We start from the raw sequence: 24,624 nt of genomic DNA, 5'->3' as shown, positions 1-24,624 counted from the left end.
CTAATAATCAAGAATATTTTTCAATAGCAAAATAATCTTAGTGACCAGAAGTTTTTTTAAATAAGAATTCTTCTTAAGAGAATTTTTCTTACTCTCTTTTTTGTGCTTACTTTAAGGGTGTATTCAGACCAGAAAAGTCGGAACTTCGCCTTTGGTCTGTCTTAAGACGGCCCTCAAACATACTATTCTGATAAGAAACACGTAAACAAGAGCACATGACTAAAGATCTCTTCAGTCATTGGCCAGGAATTATGAGGGCGGAGCAAAACAACGAGAGACAGAATAATATAATGGAAGTCCTGCACTTTGCAATCCTCATCGGTTTAATTCAATTATTCAATTATTCTAACTTTACTGTCTGTACCAACGTCAGGTTCAAGACTTTGTAGTTGCTGCTCAGTACGGCAGAGACATGCTGATGAGGTTAAGAAGATTCAAGATTCAAAAGGGCTTTTTGTCATATGCAGAGTAAGGAAACAGGTTTCCCTGTACAATGAGATGCTTACTTTACTGTTCACTCTTAATCCCAAAAGGTTAAAGGTTAAATAAAATAAAGATGGGGTAGGATATTTACAGGATATCTGATGAGTGTTTATGACATTTAGATTGTTGGGAAAACGTTGTGAAAAGTGATATGCATCATATTAAAAGTTTTTTTGATGAGCTTCTATTCATCTGACTAAAGTGGAAATGAACTGAGACCAGAGAGCGGTTCCCGGTCCCGGACCAGGGGCCACTTGGCTGCATTCAGATAGAAAATTTGTTCTGGATTATCAGGGGAAACAAACTCTAAATTTACTTTAAATGTCCAATCTGAATAAACCTTAACTAAAATGTTTCAAACTTTAAAAAGTTTGTACTTTTTTTTTTTGGAGAGCCTTTTTCTGCAGTGAACGAATCAGCGGTTTATAACTACAACCTTGTATAGAAAGGTGAAGCAAATAAAAAAATGGAGTGAAACGGTTCTTCTGTGAAGTTTATTTTCCAAAACATGTCAAAAGTTTGAGATTTAGTACCAGGCGTTTTTCCGGAGGCTTATTGAAATTTGACAATCTTCAATATGGTAGAAAAACAATCATACCTGGAAGAGAGCAGCTGGAAACCGGCATGAATGATCGCAATCGACTAAATGAGATATTGATGGTTTTCAAATTAAAGCTTTAAGCACCCTGAAAGAAGTGACATAATTAAACAACATTTGAAAAACTAAAAGGAATCCATTCATTCTTTGAAAACTCGTCAGCAATAAAGCAGGTTTCTTTGGCACTTAAAGTATGAATTCCTTGAAATGTTACGGTTTGGCATTAAAAAATAGGAGTGTAAATTCAAGTTTTCCTTCCACAGAAACGTCCTAAATGGCCTCTGGCAAACTTTGGAGTCTAATAGAACCAGAAATGTTCCTGTCAAAGCCGGTTTTCTGTACCGCTTCGTCCCGTTCTCTTCTTGGTCTTGTCGATCCACTCCTGGAAGAACTTCAGCTCCAGCGCCCGGGCCGCTCGCACAGACGGCGGATCCAGGTCGGTGCTGTAGCGGAGGTCCAAGTGATGAGCGCCATCGGGGATCATGATGGAAACCAGAGACTCTGTGATGTTATAAGTCACCCCCCCAGCCGACCACGGGTCCAGACCGCCATTACTGAAACCAACAGCGGGAAATTTGGAAAGATTTGTCTTTAAAATAAAAAACTGTAATCATTCTTTTTAGATCTATGACTTAGTCTATAGTTTAAGTTTATATTATTGGATTTTTCAGTGTCCCAAGCAAACCCACTATTTTATGTTTACACATTTAAACTTCGAAAAATGCTTACATTTTTTTAGGATAATGGCAGATTGAAAATGTTAATGTGAGATTTTGATTAATTTTTATTTTTTAAATTACTTTTTAATGTGTCAAACTTAGTCTGCAAGTCTAAATTATGCAAAATTCTTCCAAAACTATATATATTTTTGTGATTTTTTTTTTACAGATTTTGTGGACAAACTGAATGTTTGTTCTCAATTGTACTCCGATAAAGGAAGACTGCTTTTGTTCCACACCAGACTAAAAATGTTTGTTTACATCCCATCAATGAGCTGAAGTCTTATTACTATTATGTTTTTCTCTCTTTTTTATTTTTATGACTATACCTAAAATGTTCGCTTTGTAAATCAAATTAAAGTAAAGTAGGACTAACTTCTTGTTTTGCCTTTTTTACACACACGTCACCTCACACAAGTCCAAGTCAAGTTTGAACCATGTTTCAAGTCTAACGCTAAGTTGCCAAGGCAACGGGCATTCAAGCAGCCACTTCCAATGACAAGTCTATGTACACGGAAACAGGCATTTCGAGCTTCTGCGCTCAAAACTCTCGCGTTACCGCATGGCTACGAACGTTTTTTGACCATTTTCTATGTACGTGTAGCCAATGAACGCGCGTTGCAAGTTAAACCGGTTCAAACTTTGACCAATCATGGACTCGGAGATGGTGGTGATGTATGGACAACGTCCCTTTTAATTCACTTCACAGAAAAAAATGAGGTTCAAAAGATTTGCACCGATTCCATATTTTGCACCAAGCCTCCTCCAACTGTAGGTGGCGTACATGCCCTAGTAAACAGTAGAAAAAGAAGAAAAAGCCCCTCCCTGCTTGTCCAGTGTGAACACTACGGGCTAAACAAACGTTCATAACCGTGCGTCACATGCCCGGTGTGTACATAGCTTTAGAGTTACTTTAAGTCTTACTTTACTGAAAAGGGACAAAGTTCTGGTTTGGTGTTCTGAAGGTAAAACATAAACCCCCAAACGTTTCTCAAGAGTCTAAAATCCAGGTTTTGATGCACCACCTCCATATTATTGGAGGAAAATGATCAAAAACACATATTTTCTGCCTCAATCGGAGTAGTAGTGATTACCTGAAGATGATGTTGCTGTGAGAGGAAATGTCCTTGCCCCCATAAAGTGTCCCGGCCCAGTCTTCACGCGGCCGGACGCCAAACATGCTGTAACACTCATCGGAAAAGGCCTGGAAGTTCCAGTCTTCAGGCTCAAACATGTCCTGCACCCCATCTGTGCACATGGGCATCACCATCTCTGTGCAGGCCTGTAATTGAGAGCACGTTCGGTTAAGGCTGGTACCACATATCTGCATCCATCTTTTATTTTTTATTTTTTTTAAAGCAGCGGATCAGGGATCTCCAGAACCTGGTACGTCCAGCCAAGAGCCCCAAGGCTGCTGGTTGCTGTCTGCGATGTGTTGAGACAGGAGGAGCTTCCAGTGTAGTTATAGTAGACTTTAGCTGCTTGAGAGACGCCATGTAGTAGATCGTAGTCGGACGCTTTAGAGTCGAAAGCAAGATACTTGCACACCACCTTCAGACGAAGTAAAAACAGGTCAACTTTAGGTTAGCCTCTGCATCCATTAAAGACCCACTAGGATCAGCTTTTGATCTAATTCCAAACTGTTTACAGTCGTCTTTTAATCATGATTATGCTGTTTTGATCAAAAAATCGGAAAACTGTATAGTTTCTCAAGGACATAGTTTCTGCAGAGCGGCAGGAGTTCATAACTACTTTGCCTCCAAGTTGTGGTTGAGATCGTTGGCGCCTTCCCCTTCTTCTCCCAGTTGCTGAGAGCTCTCTGTTTACACACTCTCCAGCTAGCTTACAGCTCCCCACACTCCCAACCTATCCAGAACTATCCAGCGGCACAGTTTTGAGCCAGATGCCAGCTCAGACGAGGAAAACAAAGATGTACATGGATCTAGTCATTAGGGCTGTAACCAGCATCTGAATACTAGGATATTCGCGATCTGTTCCCGAAGTACAAATATTTGCAAAGTCAGAGATTGTTGATATGCGATCTTCATAAATTGAATGGAATGAAATGAAACTGCACTACAGGCAGAGTAAATTTAATTGGAGAGTTATGTTGGATTTAAAGCGCTACTGTCACCCAAATTTTCAAAATAAAATGTTGATGATGCTTCTTTTTGTCAAAGTAAAAGTATCAAGTTTTTTCGTAGCCGAAAAAAGAGACAGAAGTTCAGTTTACTGTAATAAGCTCTGAAAAAAATGATTTTCATATACATACATACATACATACATACATACATACATACATACATACATACATACATACATACATACATACATACATACATACATACATACATACATACATACATACATACATACATACATACATACATACATACATACATACATACATACATACATACATACATACATACATACATACATACATACATACATACATACATACATACATACATACATACATACATACATACATACATACATACATACATACATACATACATACATACATACATACATACATACATACATACATACATACATACATACATACATACATACATACATACATACATACATACATACATACATACATACATACATACATACATACATACATACATACATACATACATACATACATACATACATACATACATACATACATACATACATACATACATACATACATACATACATACATACATACATACATACATACATACATACATACATACATACATACATACATACATACATACATACATACATACATACATACATACATACATACATACATACATACATACATACATACATACATACATACATACATACATACATACATACATACATACATACATACATACATATATACATACATACATACATACATATATATATAAAATCTGATCAATATGAACTTTGAGTTATTACAAAAATCCTTTTAGAGCTGTTTTTATTTAAGTCTCGCTTTGTCTTCATTTATTTTCTTTTTGTGATCCATCTATTTGAACTGTTGTCCGCTAAACTTTGAGGATGGAAAAAGGGAAAACAGATTTAGGATTTGTTGTTCAATGTTTTAAAGCAACAGTGATGTTTATGTGTTGTTTAGTGCTGAAGTTAATGAGGAATTTGATAGGAAAAAACTCTTGAGTTTGATTTTGTTTGAAGTGACAAAAACCATTTCTTCATTTCAAAATCCTTGTGTTTTTATCTGCTTCGATGATTCGGTTCTTTTGTTCTACATACAAGAATAAATGACAGTGGTCAAAAACATATTAGTTTAATTTTCATTCAATAAATGGTAAGAATTGAAGTTTGATCTGTGAATCGTTGATCAGATTTTGTGAATCAAACACGATCTTTTTCCAACTACATTTTTTCGTCTGCTCTAGATTCACGATTTCAATTAAGAAATAATCAAAATTTCAATTTTTATGCTAATGTACTTAATACATGTCCTTCATCATCAGAAAAAGGCCAAAATTGCATGTTAAAAACACCCAAAATCCTTTCCTTTTTCATCAGTGGCTCTTTGATAACCAGCATAGATCAAAGTTGTTTACAAGGCTGGCGATCACTTTCTTGTGGCCCATAAAGTGTTTTTCCACATAAAACGTTGCGGCGCCTGATTTGCATAAGAAATTCCCTGGAATGAACTAGAATTTATCGCTCCCATCTTGGCAGCAGAAGAAAAAAAATACCTTGCATTCATGTAAGAAGCCACATTGATTTATCAATCTAAAGGCTTTGCTCTTGTTTTTTTCTTCGTTTTTTTTGTTCAACTGTGGCCGATTTCCTTAGAATTAATAGTGTGAATGATAAATATTTGCGTTTCAGCTCTTGTTTCATTTTCCTGTGTTGTTATGGATGCCGATTTGGCGGCGGCGGCGGTTGTTTCGGCGCTCTTTGTGAAGCGGACAAACTGGGCTCTGTTGTTTGGAGGGTTGGAGGGGAGTTTGTTACTAAGGCTTTTGTTTCTGGAGCGGGGAGGAGTTGGTGGTCGATGGATGAGGAGGGCCACATACATGTCCAAGCAAAGATTTATGCTGTGAAAAAAAAATACAACAACAAAAAAACACCCCAAAAAACACTGCAATGGCTCCAAAGCATCTTCTCCTTACTTTTCAGATAGGATTAGGCTTATACATTCATCTGTGCCAACAGATTTCCCTCCTTTAAGCCCTCAATACCCCGTTCTCACACTCACTCAGATAATCACATTAGCTTTGTCATTACAGAAAAAGCTCCTTTTTGCACCCAACAATCTAAACTGCTTAAACCACCCATAGGGGTCGCATACATTAAAGGCAAGCAGCCAAAAAAACCTGAAATAAAACCACAACAAAAAAGAGAGTTTAGTGTTTATTTAACAGGATGCCCCTCATCGATTTCATGATAAATCTGTGGAAAAACTGGATTAATATAAAAGTTAATGAGCTTATTTCTGTGTTTGGAAAGCTCGCTCCTTAATGGAGGAGAGCTTTTTCTGATTACCAGCGGAGAACCTTTTCACCCTGACGGGAACACCTCGCAGATCGGACAGGGCGTGCAAATGAAAGGACGGTTGGTGCGAGACAAGCGGAGGAACTGAGCCTCGCTTGTTGCTGCTTATCTAAAGAATACTTTCACTCCCAAAGAAACTGATGAATATGTATGACGCGTGTTAAAGGTTGCTGTACACAAAAGGGCCCAACACAACAAACACTTGTAACACAATCAGCCGAGTCGCACGTTCATTAAGGAGAAGCCGTTCCCGGTCGAAGTAACCACTAAAGTTTTTAAAAAAAAAAGAACTACAAGAAAGCTGAAATAAATGTAAGCACTTCCATGAAAATTTCGGTTTTGGTGTTTTTAACACGTTCTTCTGATGATGGAGGACATTTGAATTGGTTAGTTCAAAAGGGGCCCAAGTCCACAATTTTTCAAAATAGAGATATTATATGTTCTATGGTCTTCAAGGGAAAAGCTATCTGATTATGTGCAAAAAAGTCCCAAGTCCGTTGTAATGTATTGACTATGCTTGACATTTAAAATGCACTAAGTGCAAATCTATCTGATCTAATTTATCCCATAGATGGCAGCACTCGTTATCCAATATGGCAGCGCCCCTGTTTAATTCAAGAAGGGCCCAAGTCCAGAGACTTTAGTTTGCTACTCCTCTGAAATGATAAAAGTGAGGTGCTTCATATTATAGCATTTGTAAGCTATGAACTGAATCTGGGTAAAATATTAATCATTTGGTGCAGCCTCCCTTTAAGCTATGCTTTTCCTGGAAAAACAAACCTCTTGGACTTGGGCCCCTTTTGAACTAACCGATTCATATGTAAAGAAACTAAAGAAACTGTAAAGAAATTGCATTTCTGACTTTTTTCTTTATTCAAATCGTCGCAATTCAGAAGCAGGCAAAAAAATTTGGTTTAAAAAAAGAGAATTTGTGAAAATACGCTGGGTGGGACACAAGCTCCCTGCTCTCATCCACTTCCAGATAAGAAGACGCACGCACCTCTACGTACTCCTCATCTGAGCTGGCACGTGGCTAGCAGTAAGCTAGTGGGGGAGCGTGTAAACAGATGGGTGATGGAGAGTGGGGGCGGGGTTTTTCCAACAGTCCCGCCCACAACTCAGGGGTGAATTTCTAACAGACTCCTGCTGCTATGTAAAGATGATGTCCTAGAAAACGACACAGGTTTCTTGATTTTGGCTCAAAACTGCATAATTATTATTCAGAGAACACTTGGAAAGCTTTTACAAAATATCAAAAGATGATTGGAGTGGGACTTCAACCCCTTCGATGGCGTTTGGGGTCGTTTTTAACCGGTGGCTTTAAATGTGATGCTTCTGTTTACCTGGATTGGCCAAGCAGGAAGTGGTTGGAGGAAGCTGGCTTCATAGGGATAGTCCACCATGGCCAGATTCACCCACGTCTCCTGAAGCCAGCCCTTGAAGATAACGGCGTCCGTCTTAGTTTTGAGCGGCGAGCATAAACTGAACTCTTCAGATAACCACTGCAGACCAGACGCTAACAAGAGAGAAATAGAAAATGATGTATATTTTAGTGCCAATTTCACATTTTATATATATATATATATATATATATATATATATATATATATATATATATATATATATATATATATATGTGTATATATATATGTGTATATATATATATATATATATATATATATATATAAGGGATAAAAAAGTTTACAGTTTTCATTTTACATTATTTTATATCATAAAATGAATCACTCCTCATGCCTAAAATAGTTATATTGGCTTTTTTTTTTATAACAAAACAATCGAAGTAAAAAAAACATATTTAAATAATGCATTTGTAACTAACTAATAAACCAAAGAAAAAAAAATTTTTTTGTAAATGTTTACTTTTATATTTCTTTTACATCTAAAAACTTTGGTTTAGTTGTCTGGATTTGTATACAAGACATCAAACCATCCTAAGAATTTGTGTTAAAATACAGTCTGCCCACCAAATTAATATGCAAAAAAATTTCACAGAAATATAATTTAAATGAGCATTAAGGAAACCCCTGTGAGGATTGAGAGCAGGTTTGACACGGTGAAGAAAACCTCCGACCTTCGTCTCTAAAGTCAATTTAAACATCTGCTCCTATTGTGATTCACCCTTGTGCATTACTAAATTTCTACTTAAGAATGTTGATGACAGAAAACTTTTTATAGTCTAAGCATAATTTTTATCACAGATTGGTTGTCGTTCTGCCGAAAAATCACACTTTCCATAAATATGCGTTAGGATTTACTCTAAATTTAAACAGAGCTTCATAACTCATTCAGTTTGGACTCACCAGTGGAAGACAAATTATTTATTGCCTTCCAAGAGCGGCGAATGGTTACATCGCAGTTTTGGCCACTTTTGGCAAAGTCTTGTGTTACTATTTTGTAGAAATCTCCACATCCCACCATCCGGGGAAACTGCCATATCGGTGCAGATGCCGCCAGAGCTCTGAAACCCAAAAATACACACGGTTTACTCTAAATTGGTAAAAATCAAAGGTTAAATAAAAATTAAAAGTCATATAACATTAAAACAAATAAAGGTAATATGGATATTAAAAAACATAAAGATTTAGTAACCACTGCCCCTAAAAAATGGGCAAACCTGTACAAGGTACACAAGCGAAAATATCAAGATCATGGACCACTCGGTGAGCCTGTAGAGCAAAAACTGTTATTTCTACTGGCATGTTGTGGGGGACAGGTGAGGGTAAGTAAGGGTGATGTAGTGGAGATGCAAACACAGCGAACAGATTTGTTGTTTTGTTTTTTTTCAACGTCCAAACCCTGTGGATGGCGCAGGGAGCCATCGGCTGTTCTCAAGTGATAAGATAACTCTTTGGGTGCAGCCTGACTGTAGGAATAAGGAAATTAGATCCCCAGAGCGTAGTTTTTGTGGACATCCTGTGGGCTTCTTCTGAGCACTTACGTATCACATGCACCCCCTGTGCCAAAAGCCTTTGCGTGCGATCAGTAATTAAGTAATGTTAATTAAGTAATTCATCTTTGTTATGTGATTTATTGATACTTAAAGATTCCTAATTCTGTCTGATAAAATGTTATGAACTGGATAATGATAAGTCATGTATAAAATGGTTACGGTAGAACAGGGGAGGGATTATATAAATTCACTTCCTTCCACTCCCTTTCAAGCAATCTTTGATTTGATGTCTAATTATCTTAAGGTTGATACGTCTTTGTATGAATGTATAACTGCTGAATGTATTGCTTTGTCCATTATTCTTGCTTTTATTGGTTGAAATAAACCATTTCAAATCAAAAAAGTAAAGAGTCAGAATGAACAACCTGAGTGTGGTGTAAGGGCACCGTATGACAACATCGCCTTTATGCCACAAGAGCGAGCAACTCACTTCATCCTTACAAATACTTGGCGATACATTTACCACGTTAAATGGTACGCTCCATTTTCACGACACCTTTTGAGGTGGCCGCTCTTCTCTATGACCCTCCACACAACCCAAACCCTCACTTGCACCCATATGGGGGGTAAGTGACTAAGGCTTACCATGTGACCCATCTTTTTTATTTTTTGCTGTAATTTAGCTCAAAACATTTGATTGGTTGGTTCCTTTACCCGACAACTACGTTGGGGTATTTCATCCTGAGCCAGGCGGAGAGCATCCCTCCATAGGAACCTCCCACGGAGATGACGGGGCTTTCCGGCATTTTGCTCTTCAGATTTTGAATGAGAACAGCAAAATCTGCAAGTGCTTGCTCTGAGGTCAAGTAGTTCAGGTGTTTGCTGTCCTGCAGAAATAAAGGGGGGATTGGACGACATCCTTTTAGGGATATTTGAAATGCAATCATCAATGTGCATTGTTTGTGTACAATCCTGCATCTTCACATACGCTGTAGGAGTCTTGTCCAAATGGCAGGGACTCTCCGTAGTAGCGGTGTTCTGCAAAAACCAGCATGGCGCCCAACTCTTCGGCTATTTCCCACATGAATCCCTGCAGAAAGATCAGCCACAGGTGCTTCAGCAGTAGACTCAAGACAGCCTGCGTGTGTGCTGTCAGCAGACAAGCCAGGTATTTACAGTGTTATTGCAGAACCAGGTGATGTCGCCTTCATTTCCAGTGTAGAACAAAATGGGTCCGTCAGGCTCCTGCCAGTGTTTGTCTGCCACGAGGTACCTTTGCTTGAAAGTGCCGTCCTCAAGGAATCCAAAATGATTAATCTGCAAAAGACGAACTTTGATGTAAATTTACCCCAAGTTTCTACTTACCGTATTTTACGGAGTATAGGTCACTTTTTTTTCACAGTTCAGCCAATTTGATGCGTGTGGTAAAAGAGGCAGTGGACGTTAAATCTTTTGGGTGTGCAGAGCGTTACGCTGAGCTTGGATTTGTTCAGACGCATTGCAGTTTTCTCCCAAATGTGCGTGGAATACTATGAAGCGACTTCTATTAGCTTTTTTCTGCTTTATAATGCATTTTTTGGCTCCTGTGACTTATATACCAGAAATATGGCCGTTTTCAACAACTGTAATTATTTATAGTAGTCTATTTAAGTGTACTACAAGTATTCTTAATCTACACTAAACGTAAGCCAGTTTACTTGAAGTTTACTTTTTATACAGGCTACTATTGTAAACTTTCCAATTTAGTCTGTAGAAGTATTCAATTAGTATGCTTACTACACTACAAGTACATGCTTTGTAGTGTCCTTGATATATTCAAGTAAAATAAACTTCAAGTGCTAAGGGTTAACTCTAGTTATACAATATTCAGGGGGTACAACACAGTCCATGTGTTGTTAAAGGCTTCACAAAATAAAATAAAAATCCTGATGTTTGAATTTTGAGGTAATTAGCCCCAATTTGTATTAAAAAAAATTACTGGCGGCATCTTTAAAGGATGCCACATTAGTTCCACTTGGAATGGCCTCTGAAATATCCTTTTATGAAATCTCAAGGGTGCTGGATTCTCCCACTTCTTCCAGGCCCATTTCCTGTGTTCTTGACAGAACAAAAGACGGGACGAAACAACCGCCTCACAGAGAAGACGCCTGCGTGAGGCCTCCGAGCCGTCCAACCCTTCAGACAAGCCCAACGCTTCATGCAAAACAAGACGGGGGGAAAAAAAAGAGAGAGTTTCTGTTTTGTTTTTGCCCACTGCTGCTCTCTTCCCTACTTGGAAGACATAAAAGAGGCAGCATTTTTACCAGCCAATGACAGCAACAAGATGTGGGGCCCTCAATGTGTTCATTCAGGCCTCGACTCCTTCGCTTTTGGCAAAGCTTTCAGGGTGAGGCCACCATGAGACAGCTGAGGGACAAAATCCCAAAGCACATAACGGTGACAGGTTAGATGAATTATATATATTTATGTTTATGGACATCATTTAAATGCTAATTTAGGTGTGTGTGTTTATATATATATATACACTTAAGCACAACTCTCCTATAGATGAGAAATTTAAAAAATTGAGGGTGGAAAAATAGTAACAGAAAAAAATGTGTTTTTCAGGAAATGTAAAATTAGTATCTTCTTCCTCTTTCGGCTTTCCCCATCAGGGGTCGCCACAGCAAACAAGTCGCATGGTAAACTCGGCAATGTTTTACGAGCAATCCTGGAAATCTGGTTTAATAACATCCACACACTAACATGTGGCGCCACCATGTGGCGACGACAAACACCACATCTGCTGCCCACAGCTTGAATGCATCTGCAGCTCTTCGCATGGTTCACCCTGCTGCATGCAGGGTGAACCATGGAGACGGGAGCGACGGCAGCACAGCCTGCTGGGAAGTGCAGCAGGTACTTCAAGCTAAAGGATGCAGGAGGACACTTCCATTCATTGTCTGGAGACAGAGGGCAGTCAAGAGGATTTCCTGAAGATTTCTGATTTTCTCACACAGATGCTACAAGGAAAATGATGATCGCTGGAGATTTTTCCATAGGAGTGACAGCAGGTTCACAGCGGCTTTACTAGTCGTGATTACGAAAGGGAATCATGCAGTTTTTTGGGTTTCATTTTTATGTTGACAAGCAAACAGAAAGTGTTGAGATGAGGCTGGGAGGAGGCAGGAAATGGTCTGGGTCATGTCAGCTTGATTAGACAGGATGCTGTGGGCTGGAACAGGTGTGGAGCATTGTCCTGAAATCCAAACACGGCTCACAGCAAAAACAATAATCACTGCATCTGCAGTACCAGGGAAATATGGCAGAGTGTTAGGGCCAGCGTAAAATAAGAAAAATAAATAATAATATGGGAACAAATTCATTCAATTATGAAAAAATACCAAATGTTACTGCAGTTGTCATTTTTATTTTGTCATGTTTTTACAAAATATAAGGTTACCCTTGTGTAAATTTACAACTTTTTAAATATGGAAATATAAAAATTTGATTTCGTTTTTTTTAATAATTGTATATCTTTCTTGCCGTAGAATTTTGGATTTTTTTTCAAAGTTTTACCACTTTATTTAATTCACCAGTGACTCAACATCAGTTCTCCAACCTGTCTTACTTCACTAATAATCAATATGCTTTAAAAAAAGAAAGAAAAAAAATCTAAATCCTAAAATCACACTGGTTTTAGTTCTTGAAGACAACTTATTTTATTTTTTTTTTATTTCTTTTAGAAAAACCCTTTTATCTATCAGTCTTTGTTTTTTAATTTGGTTGATTGTGATTTTAAAACTGTGTCTCCTTCTTCTCTCACCAAACAAAAGGAGATCCCCACCTGAGTGCAGGTCAAATAAAGAAATATTCAGAACTAAACTGAATATTTAGTTTTAAACTTAAATGTATGACAAATTGATCTACTGGTTTACCAAAAATATTATATTTAATTCTATATAACAGATTCACGTAGACTCCAACATTGGATTTCTACTGATGAGGATGAAGATCTTGTAATTCTCTTGATTTTTACTGACGTTTATCTACGTTTATTCAGAGACTGTTCAGCCCAACAACACTTCAACACTTCAAGAGCCATTTGGGTCAATTTCTCACTAAGCAATAGGAGCCAAAAAGTCGTACTTCACTCTTCAGAAACATAAAACACAACTTTGTAAGTATTTATGTTATTGTTGCCGTTGTGACAAACTGGTGTTTGATGGCAAAAATAAAACATAAAGAGAAAATAGCCTTTTTTTCACATTATGACTTGTGACAGAGGTTCACATGACTTCCTTTCAAAATAAAAGGTGCCATGTGCCACTCATCTTAATGCAGCAAATGCAGTAGTCCTAAAAAGTTATTTTTGACCATTTGTGGTGCATCTCAGCAAAAGATTCATAAATATAACTAACAAAAATGAGATCAGAGCTAATTAAGAGACCCCAACCAAATTTGTTGAACCATAAGGTGCACTTCAAATCTCTTCAAGATCTGTCGTGTAATCACACCGAACACAGAAATAAAAATAAAAAACTTTGTGAGATATAAGCACCCATTGGGGAGCTAAAATTGCTATAAAGTTCCACAAAACCTGACGCAAAATGTCTCATAATTAACGAAATGCAGCACAAAACAAGAGACAAGAAGTTGTAACCACAAACTGCCTAAAATCAATGCATTAAAGACCACAGATTCAAAAACTGGAGACTATTTATTATAAGTGACAGGTCTTCTCTTGTAGCCTTAGATCATATCCAGGACAGATGCTGGAGCCAGGCTTGTTTTGACTAAACCAGACGATGCGTTAGGTACCACCACACGGTGCTCAAAAGGCAATCCGAATCCCCCATGAAGTAACAATAAAAAGAGGAAACAAGAGCTGAATGGAGATCTTTCAAACCCCCCTGAGGTACAAGCGTTTCATATTCACTGGGCCCCGGAGACCTCCTTAGACTTCCTATGGCAGTCTATGGCAGAGAGCCAGGACGGATGGTAGTAGATCTGGCTGCAGGAGCGGTGCTGATTGTGAAAGCTTTCCCTTCACTACAGGAAGCCATAGGAAAACACCTATTGTCTGCAGACTCAACACTTAAAACCTAAACAGAATGATTTTAGATGGAACAGCCTGTGCTGTTATTCAGCAATCAGCAAACAATAGCTTTAGTAAAACATAAATAAACTGGGGAAAGTGGCATCTAATACCAGCAGGTTTCCACACAAAAAAACTACTTACTGTAATATTAAAAAGTCCTATTAAAATATAATAAAAATGAATGTATTTCCAATGTTAAATAAAGAATAATTTTGTTATTCGTCAACTGTTAAAAGAAAAGTGAAACAGAATAAATTATAGGGAAGTGAACCAATGGAGAAAACAATGGCATATAAATAGATAATGCTTTTTTTTAATCCATAATTTTAAACATTTGACTTACCCTCTGGTTAAAGTAGAATGTCTTGTAGATGATTGGAGGTTCAGAGGAGAAACTTCTGGCACCCAATCTCGTAAAAAGTTGGGATTTAAAGGCAGTCACGTGCAAACAAGCCAAACTTAAGGTTATAAAGCAGGTAACAGCAGAGCTGTCCACAGCCAGCCTCCTGTTGGTGGCCATCATTCAGTTACTGTCAGCTCCCGAACAAACAATCCACGGAGTCTGATCACGGGCGCATGATCTCAGCAGAATTCGCTCTAACTAAGAAGATGAGGGTTTTTTTAGAGGAAGTGAGATTCTCTTGTCAGCAGATCCAAGGAGGTGTTGCCTAAAATCTGAATAACAAACGGGACTGTCCGCGTCCGCGTGGGACGTATCTGGTCCAAACTTCCTGTGAAAGGCAACGACTTTGAACAGCTGCATTCAGCTGACAGTCCGGCGATGTATACATGCAGCAGCCACTTCTTACTGTAAATGTCCCGCAAAGGCTGGTGGGAGATGGAGTACAAAACTCGCAAAATTAATCAAGACCTGAAGGAAGATGGGGGCAGAAAAACTTGTAGGTTCCACTTTACAAAAAAAAAAAAAAAAAAAAAAAAAAACCTCTTTAAACGCATTAAAAAATATTTAGCTAAACCACAAAACGACCCTCAATGAGAACAAAAAGAGGGTAAATTTGGTTCCTAATTTGTCAAACATATCAGAAACGGATACATATGAATTTGTATCTCAATTTAAATATCTTCCAAATTGTTTTGCTCCTTGTTAAAATGTTTTAATTTTAATATTTATAACAGAAACCTGTTAGCAACGCGATGCTAAGCTATGTCTCGCGCACACAATCAGCAGTCTCGCGAAGCTTGATCCACTTCCGGTATGAAATTTGAAAAATAAGAGCTGAGGAATACTTTCCAACAAATTTACTCAAAGTAATATTACAAGAAAAATGTGAAAGGTACAGTAAAATTATAAATGTGTTACTAGAATTTTTTTTTAATACAAGTAAAAAGAAAAGAAAAACATATCAACTAAGTAGAGGTTTGAATGTCCAACCTTTAGGTTAAAAAAAAGTAAATTGGAGAAACCAAACGGAAAATATTGTACAAATTCCAATTTTATTTTGATATTTAAATAGTAGTTGAATAAAAGGATAATCCTCTTATATTTACTGTCTTTTTTGGCCACAAAGCTTTCACTGATGTTCAGAATAAAACAGCAGTGTTAAAAACAGGCCAATAATTTGTCCATATTGGGCAAAACAAATGCCAATATTTAAAGCTTCATATATTTGTGATGAAATATCTGACATAAAACTCTTTACTATTATACATGTTTATCATTTTTTGTGTAAAGTAAATGTTGTTTTGCCAGACCATTTACATTTTTCTGTCAGTTTAAAATGTCTCCACATTTTAACCTGATGAAGTTTTTTGCAAGCATTCTGATCCATTTATTGCAGTTGTTAAAAATGAACTACCTGGTATCAGTCCGATGTTGAGCTGAAGTTATGAATCCCTGGAACTAATGGCTCAAAATTTCAAACAAAAAGAAATGTACTTGGCACAGCAGCTTGTTAGTGTTCATAATTCAATATGTACATATTTCTCATTACAATTTATCAACTAAAATATAGCTTTATAAATTGCTTTTAAATACACAAACAACTTCATTTGAAAGCTTAATGTATATGATCATTATTAATTCATTTATTATATTATAAATTCATTTACATTGTCAGTTGTTATTCCATAATTTCATTTTCATTTTACGTATTCAGGAGGTATTTTATTGATTTATTTAAATCATATTTCTATTCATGAAAATATGAACATTTTGGGCTACATTCGAGTGAGAATATTGGTGTAAATTGTAAATCTACCTGAAGTAAAATGTATAGAATAAAACTACTCATCCTACCAAGGGAAAGTTACCTACAGTACAGTAAAGTGCAAGAAATTGCTGTTAAATACGATTTATTACAAAAAATAGAAGTGAAAGTAAATAAATAGAACTGTGTGCATGTTGCATTTACAAAAATAAATACAAAATATTCAATTACAGTCAGGATGCTACTTAAATATACATTAATTGGTATTTTATTGACTTTCGTATGAAGTATAATAAATATAAAGTGTTAATCCAAAATGAAAATACGGTAAAAGAAAAGATGTTTGGGTTTAATTTCTGTTGCCAAATCATTTTTTTATTTTACATACTTAAAGCACAAATTACCATTGCTCTCAGTAATAGACAAGAATCGGATGTTACCATGGCAACAACACATGACAAGTACACAATAATTAGTGTAGTTATTTAATGTTATGCAAAGTATTGATGAGGATATTTTATACACATGAAAAAGCACAAAATCTCCACAGCATTTTTGTTCCTTTGTTTTCCACTTTGACAAAAATAAAATGCAAATAATCAACCAGGAGTTGTTTCTATATATCTAAGTTACAAGGCAAAAAAAAAAAAAAAAAAACTCAAAAGCTTGCCATTTTAAAAAAAGGGGATTACTGACAGTACAAAAAGATCAAAGCAAAGTGCCAAGATGTACTACAGTATTCAAATTACGGCGAGGGGAAAATAAAGTGTGCAGCAAATGGCATTGTGCAATACAGTAGATTGCACTTTTGGCAACAACAAAAAAAATCTTTTTAATGCTACAAATCATAGCTAAACAGGGGGATTCACAATAAAAGTATATGAAATACAACAAGTTCTACAGAACTACATGGACAAACCTCATCAACCAATATCATGTCCAAGCAGCAGCAAAAAATGCAGAAATACTCGTCTGTGGATAAAAATGTAAAAAAAAGATCGGACTGTATTGAAAATACAAACTCATTTCATTAAACTACATGTTTACGTCTGATTGCAGCCTTCTAGCAATTTCAAAATAAAACAATCACAAGCACTGCAAGTTTAACAAAATACCATCACAGAATACTTTTAAGCATTTTTAAGTGTTTTAGTTTATGTTATTTAACACAAAAACATTTTCTAGCAGCAATTAAAGGAAAAAAAAAACAAATATTTCACAGTTTGAAATGAGGTGCAAAAAAAAAAAAAAAAAAAAAAAAAGAGAACTTAGACATTTGAGGATGAAAGTTAGTGAGTGCGATTCTCAGAGAAAAAAAATAACAACGATAACTTGGAAAATAAATGTGCAACAGATTAAAAAAAAATCCTATTCCAACTCGGTAATCTCAAAGATGTTATGAATGTAAACACGCTGTTACCTTTAACAGATAACCTTGGATGGTTTTGGAACTCCTCCTCGGCGGTGTGGGGTCTGTAACAGAATTCCTGGCAGAACTTTTAGATTAATACTGCTGGTGAATGTTGATGGAAAATGGCCCTGACAGGAAAACCCTGGCAATTTACCAAGATCAGCACAATGTGGAAGTCCTGGAAGTGTTGGACATCCACTCACTGCTACAGTGACCAGAAGAGTTCTCAGTAATGGCAGCATCCTGAACTATTTGCTCCTGGAGGGGCAGCTAAAACTTGAGTATCTTGTAAAGACTCACGGGACTAAAAAAGAAATAAAATGATCAAACTTAGAGGTGGCTTCATGCCGTCTTAGTGGGACGGAGGCTTCAGGACTGAGAGACCCCCTCGACATCAGCTGTACCCCACTTTTAGTTGACGTTGCAGCAGTTCAAATAGCTGATGGTTTTCCCCTCGCCGAGCATGGGAGCCGTGTCACCGTTATCCAGCTTGTTCTGCTTGGCCTCCCGGATAAGTTCGCACGCCAGGTCCAGGAACAGCTTCTCCACGTTGTCGGACTCTTTGGCCGACGTCTCCAGATACAGCATGCTCTGGGCCTCGGCGAAGTCTTCAGCCCTCTGCCGCAGAACCTCCCTCTTTTCCACCAGATCTATTTTGTTGCCTGCAGAAATCAAAGATTTAGATCATTCGTGGCTGCAGTTTGCCAAAAAAAAGAAAAAGAGGTGGGAATGTGACAAACGAAGCAGATGGGAGTGACGGTGTATTCCTGCATGTGTGGGATGAAGAAAAGACTTGTATGTTGGCAGTTTTCTAAGAAATGTCAAAGTTTTAAACAAAAGCAGTGAGATTTCTTATTTATCTACTCAGAAGGTTTGCAAAAGCCATTCTCAAAGCTCCAAAATGTTTGTTTCTTACCGACTAATATAGTCACCACTTGGTTGTTGGCATACTGCTCGATCTCCCTTAGCCACTCTGGAAGGCACCTGAAGGAGTCCTCACAGGTAATGTCATATGTAAGAATGAGGGCATTGGCACTACGGTAATAACTCTGAGTTATGGAGCGAAATCTCTCCTGTCCGGCTGTGTCCCATATCTGCAACTGGAGAAGACGGTTTATGATGGAAGCAACGGTCAAAGCGAGCAATCCCTCATCTGCTGTCATCGCTAAAGCTACCATCACACCGCGCTCGGAAACGCCCACTTCCAATGAAAAGTCTGTGTTCGTGTACAGTATGTGTTTCAGGCTTATGTGCTCCATACTCTAACGTTCATGCGTCCATTTGCGAGCTCTACGTACAAAATGCGCGTCCACTGAACACACGCCAAAAGTTTAACTAGTTGAACTTTGAACCATCAGGGACTCGGAATTGGTAGATGTACGGGGTAGCGTCAATTCCAAAACACGGAAGTGCCAACCATTTGAAGATTGATCATAGAGGAGAAATCCATTCTAGTAGTGTGTTGCAGTTGGATTTATATGACACCAGGTCTTTTATATATCAGAATAGAGCTGTGGAAGACAGAGTCTAGAGTAAGAGTCTAAAGTATCAACGTTTTCCACACCCCATGCTCAATTTGTGCCGCAAAACCTCTGATCACGTTTGTACATCGACTTGCCGCCCCTGCCATTCAAAACGCATTCGGTGTGAATGTAGCTTAAAGGATCTATGCAATACACAGACACACATACTTTGACCTTCTCCCCTTTGATTTCCACAGTTTTGATCATGAAGTCTACTCCGATAGTAGCCCCTTGTCCAGGTGGGAAAAGGCCCTATGATGAACACGTGCATCATTTCTTCATTCTGATTATAAACTGCTTGAAGATTTTTTTTTCAGATGAATACATACCTGAGTAAAGCGCCGAACAAGACAGGTTTTGCCAACTCCGGCATTTCCTATGAGAACTATTTTGAACAGGTAGTCATAATCTTCCATGCTCATAATAACCTGTACAAATAGACAATGAACGAAGAACAAAGCTTTAGGACTTTAATTAAACTGAAACTTTCAAATGTACGCACACATGACAACAGATAGACTTTCTACCGTTAAGAATGAGAAAAACTCTAAACAGCCAAAATACAGTTGTATGGGGTCAAATCAGGGTCAGCTTCAAAACTCACACCAATGAAAATGGGGGTTTTGGTGTTTTTAATATGTTCTTGGGGTATTTTTCTGATGATGGAGGACATAAAATAGATAATGCAAATGAAGATCACAACTGTTGTGAATCAGAAGCAGCCAAAAAAATGCTGTTTGACAAAGTTTGTATTTGTGTCCGCCCTGTGACTGGAAGGTCGTGAGTTCAAATCCTGTCCAAGTCATACCAAAGCCTCCCTGCTTGACAATCATCATTATAGGGTTAGATTGGGGGGGGGTTAAACCACCAAATGGTTCCCGAGCGGCTGTGTCTGCAGCTCACCGCTCCCCCAGGGCGTGGGTCAAATGCGGAGAATAAATTTCACACACCCAGGTGTGTGACAGATGATGGGACTTTAACTTTTGATTTTTTAACCTTCTGACGTAGAGAATGGGCTGGACGGGCAACAGGCTCCATTCTGTTGCATCCACTTGCAGACAAACAGATCCATGTACGTCTTTGTTTTCCTCGTCTGACCTGTGGCCTCTGGGTTAAAAACTGTACGGCTGGATGGCTCCAATATCGGTCGCCATTTTTGTTGCACCGGTAATGACAGGCTGGGGGTGTGAGGGGCTTTGAGCTGTAAAACAGATGAGTGATGGCGAGAGAGGGCATGGTCGCTCTGCACCACCAACAGTTGCGACCACTGCTCAAGGGTGAATTTCTAATGAACTCCTGCCGCTCTGCAGGAACTATAATAATAATAATAATAATGGATTGGATTTATCTGCGCTTTTCAAGACACTCAAAGCGCTTACATTGTGTCCATTATTCATTCACTCCTCATTCATACTTGGTGATGGTAGCTACTGTTGTAGCCACAGCTGCCCTGGGGCAGACTGACAGAGGCGTGGCTGCCATTTCGCGCCTACGGCCCCTCTGACCATCACCGGGACAATTCATGCACATTCACACACCAGTGGAGCCACACTGGAGGCAAGGAGGGTGAAGTGTCTTGCCCAAGGACACAACGACATTTTTGGCTGGTGGGAGCGGGGATCGAACTGCCAACCCTTCGGTCATTGGACGACCCGCTCAACCACCTGAGCCACTGTCGCCACTATGGCCTAGAAAACAACACAGGTTTTTGGATTTCGGCTAAAGACATAAAAACAGCATCATTATGATTAAAAGACCACTGGGAATGCTTTAAAAATAGATTAAAAGATGATGGAACTGGGTCTTTAAAGTGAAAAATGAGAATGTAAATTCGAAAAATCGACACTCAAAAAGAAAAATAGGAAATTTTGAAAACAGTTTTAAACTCAAACATAAACTTGAAAGAAATACTGAAAGTGTAAAATAAATGTAAATTTGAAGTAGTACTAAAAACCTAAATAAAAAAAACTAAAACTTACCAAATGAAAGCTTTTTTTTTTACAGTTGCTGTAGGCTTTTCTTATTCTCATTTTTGATTTTAGCCTTTTCTATTTTTTCCGTTTATCTCCTTCTTTGCTTTTAGTCCTGAGTTCTCTGTGGTCAAACTCATCCTGATGAGGTGCTTTGGTGACTGAAAGCTGTGACTCACGGCTGTGGATTCAAATCCCAAACCAGTTAGTTATGAAGGAAAGGATATCACTGCTTGTCATGTGCATTTGTATTGTACATAAGAAAGCTATATGCAGAAAATAATATCATTATTAAATTCAATAATATCACAAAAATCTCATTTTCTAACATTTCATTCCCTTTTGCATGAAAGTCTCGCTCCAATCATCTTGATTTTTTTTTTCAAAGCGTTCCCAGTGTTTTTTTAGGTATTGTTATGCCTTTTTAAGGCACAAAAAAAAACTGTGGTAATCTAAGACATAGTTTCTGCAGAGCAGCAGTAGTTAGTCAGAAGTTCACCTCTGAGTTGTAAATGGGACTGTTGGCGTAGAGTAAGCCCGCCCCCACACCCCATCATCCATCTGTTTCCAAGCTGACGATCCCACACGTTCCCAATCTAACATTTGCAGTGAAACAAAAGTGGCGTGCAATATTGGAACTATCCAGTTTTAAGCCAGATTCCACCTCAAATAGGAAATAAGTAGACGTACATGAATGCAGTCGTCTACAAGTGGATGCATGGATGCAGAATGGAGCGGAGCACGGAGCTTGTGGCCTGCCCGGCGTGTTTTCTACATCACAAATACGATCTCTTTGAAACAACACTCCTGATTCACAAATATGTTAATAAAGAAATCCTCAGAAATAAAATTATGGGCTTAATTTACATTATGCATGTCCTCCATCATCAGAAAAAGGCCACAAGAACATGTACAAAACAAAATTTTTACCAGAGTGGGGCAACCTGAAGCCCTTCTTATTAATATGTCATAGCTTAGTAATAGAGAAATTGTCAATTAGAAATGTAATTCCTTCTGTTTATGTCTTTTATAAACATTGAAAAAAATCCTTTTTGTGTCATATCATAGTCAGTGGAAAGGCGTTCAATAGGTAGAGGCGTGGAAAGAGGTGGGGATTCACAATAAGCTCGCTACTGTTTGGCAACAGTGGTTGCCATAGATACGATGACACAGCCTAGAATGCAATCTAATCATTTATGGCAACATTAAAAAAAATAATAATAAAGAAAGGAAAAAAGGATGAATCTGCTTTAAGGACTGACCCAAAAAGCAGCAAAGGAACTTTAGTTAGACCAGGAGCATGATGGGAAAATATTTGGCTTTTTATTTATTACGGCTCAGAAGTGTTCCAGTCGTAGCAAAAACTGAACATTAACGTTATTTTCACCTAAGCAAATGCAATAAATAAATTGAGATGTTTGACATTTCTGGCGAATTTCATTAAAACCTGGAAAGTTGCAGAAGACCAGTTGGGGCGGGGAAACATAAATAGGATTGTTTCTTGTCTGAGACCTTCACATGATAAACTAGAATAAAACAAGATTAAAACCCTGCAGCATCGTTACATCCATCCGGTCTAGCACAGGCAGAAAGAAATGGAGACAAACTGTTGCTTGCTGCAGTGCATCCACTGAAAAATCCTCATATTTATTTTTAACATCCCGGCAGTAGTTCAATGTAGAACCAAAATCTTCCAACTGCTGCGTCTTCTCAAAGCTAGGCTAACATCAAAGCCTCCATCTTAATCCGAATTACCGCCCAACACCGAGCCCCTCCGTTAAGGGCTTCAAAGCCAAGCTAGCAACAGTAGCCATTAGCAGCAGCAGCTACCGAGCGGGTCCTGCTAGCCATTTTGGCCGAGTCTGCAGATGCAGGAGGAGCGAGGGGGTGGGGGGAAACCCCAAAGTCATACCGGTACCGAACCGAGAGGCAGGAAACAGTTAGCACTTACCCCAAAACCACGGGGACTGCCCCGGACCTAAAACTACTTGGTATGCATAGAAAGGCTCCTCAAATCGGCAAAGCCGCTGCTGGGCAGGGCATAATTCCCCTGACTGTCTCCTCAGCAGCCGACTAGCTCTGACTGTCTAGAGGAGGAGGAGGAGGAGGAGGAGGAGGAGGAGGAGGAGGAGGAGGAGGAGGAGGAGGAGGAGGAGGAGGAGGAGGAGGAAGAGGAGGAGGAGGGGGTGCTACCAATGATGTCATTAATTTTACATGAAACTCAATAATGGGGCATCTTCCATCTGGACTTCAAATGCAGTTACATAAACAACAGAGCACATGCAAAATATAAAAAACTACAAGAACATTTCATCTTCACATTTTTTATTTGTATTGTTATTTTTTTAAGATAATGTAAACCTCTGGACTGTAAATGTATTGTTTTCTTTCACCTCTTGTCTTGTCTATAATTTCAATAAAGTTTGTTTAAAAAAAAGTGGTATCTTTACAGCACAAATACCTGCCACTTTATTAGACCTTTTTAGTGCTGGACCTCCTTTTGCCTTCAGAACTGCCTTAATCCTTGGTGATACACATTCAACAAGGTACTGGAAACATTCCTCAGAGAGTTTGGTCCATGTTGACATGACAGCATCACACAGTTGCTGCAGATTTGTCGACTGCACATCCATGACGCCAATCTCCCATTCCACCACGTCCCAAAGGTGATCTGTTGGGTTGAGATCTGGTGACTGTGGAGGCCATTTGAGTCCAGTGAACTCATCATCATGTTCAAGAAACCAGTTTGAGAGGATTCCAGCTTCATGACCTGGCGCCTTATCCTGCTGGAAGTAGCCATCAGTGGATGCGCACACTGTGGTCCTAAAGGGATGGACGTGGTCAGCAGCAATACTCAGGTAGGCTGTAGCGTTGGAACCATGCGCTCAATTGATACTAAGGGGCCTAAAATGTGCCAAGATGCCCCCCACACCATTACACCACCACCCCCATCCTGAACCGTTGATAGATGGCAGGATGGATCCATGTTGTTGATGCCAAATTCTGACCCTATCATCCAAATGTTGCTGCAGAAACGGAGACAGTGACAGCTTTGATGTTAGAGATTGTCTGTGCGCGTGCGTGCGTGTGTGCGTGCGTGTATGTATGTATGTATGTACTGCATTTCATTTGGGTTCTGATGTCTGCTGCTTGGCTTTTGGTGTAGTTTTGTCTTTTTAGTGTTTATATAGTTTGTGATTTTGAGTGACGTTGGATACTTCAATAAAACAAAGC

General features: G+C 38.4%; 2 protein-coding genes across 3 annotated transcripts; both read right to left on the bottom strand.

The window, feature by feature from the left end:
* Positions 1–962: 962 nt before the first annotated feature.
* On the bottom strand, positions 963–15,536 carry prcp (prolylcarboxypeptidase (angiotensinase C)). The gene is made up of 9 exons (XM_004075281.5): positions 14,662–15,536; positions 10,415–10,555; positions 10,227–10,328; positions 9,953–10,125; positions 8,649–8,806; positions 7,671–7,843; positions 3,184–3,351; positions 2,895–3,082; positions 963–1,635 (listed from the first exon to the last, which is right to left on the bottom strand). Exons 1-9 carry the CDS (start codon positions 14,839–14,841, stop codon positions 1,404–1,406), a joined length of 1,515 nt encoding a protein of 504 aa, XP_004075329.1. The 5' UTR covers positions 14,842–15,536; the 3' UTR covers positions 963–1,403.
* Positions 15,537–16,957: 1,421 nt separating this feature from the next.
* rab30 (RAB30, member RAS oncogene family) lies at positions 16,958–23,516 on the bottom strand. 2 transcript variants are annotated; one of them, XM_078956613.1, is made up of 6 exons: positions 23,342–23,483; positions 21,400–21,571; positions 19,750–19,848; positions 19,589–19,672; positions 18,814–18,997; positions 16,958–18,559 (listed from the first exon to the last, which is right to left on the bottom strand). In XM_078956613.1, exons 2-6 carry the CDS (start codon positions 21,448–21,450, stop codon positions 18,309–18,311), a joined length of 669 nt encoding a protein of 222 aa, XP_078812739.1. In that variant the 5' UTR covers positions 21,451–21,571; positions 23,342–23,483; the 3' UTR covers positions 16,958–18,308. The 2 variants fall into 2 exon arrangements, with proteins under 2 accessions (XP_078812739.1, XP_004075330.1); XM_004075282.5 differs by lacking the exon at positions 21,400–21,571 and having other exon boundaries at positions 23,342–23,516.
* Positions 23,517–24,624: the final 1,108 nt, after the last annotated feature.

Source organism: Oryzias latipes, chromosome 13 (genome assembly GCF_053564925.1).
Source record: "Oryzias latipes strain Hd-rR chromosome 13, Olatipes_Hd-rR_3.1".
NCBI lineage: Eukaryota > Metazoa > Chordata > Actinopteri > Beloniformes > Adrianichthyidae > Oryzias > Oryzias latipes.
Note: the sequence above shows the minus strand (reverse complement) of the source record. Positions and strands in the feature narration are given on the sequence as shown.

Excerpts from the sequence above, each read along its gene's own strand:
- prcp (XM_004075281.5), bottom strand. The coding sequence starts at position 14,841 with ATGATGGCCACCAACAGGAGGCTGGCTGTGGACAGCTCTGCTGTTACC. Across the intron at positions 10,556-14,661 it reads CATTCTACTTTAACCAGAGG|ATTAATCATTTTGGATTCCT; the intron begins GTAAGTCAAATG and ends CGTCTTTTGCAG. Across the intron at positions 3,083-3,183 it reads CTCTTGGCTGGACGTACCAG|GCCTGCACAGAGATGGTGAT; the intron begins GTTCTGGAGATC and ends TCTCAATTACAG.
- rab30 (XM_078956613.1), bottom strand. The coding sequence starts at position 21,450 with ATGAGAATAAGAAAAGCCTACAGCAACTGTAAAAAAAAAAGCTTTCAT. Across the intron at positions 19,849-21,399 it reads AAAAAAAAAGCTTTCATTTG|GTTATTATGAGCATGGAAGA; the intron begins GTAAGTTTTAGT and ends CTATTTGTACAG. Across the intron at positions 18,998-19,588 it reads TCAAAGGGGAGAAGGTCAAA|TTGCAGATATGGGACACAGC; the intron begins GTATGTGTGTCT and ends CGTCTTCTCCAG.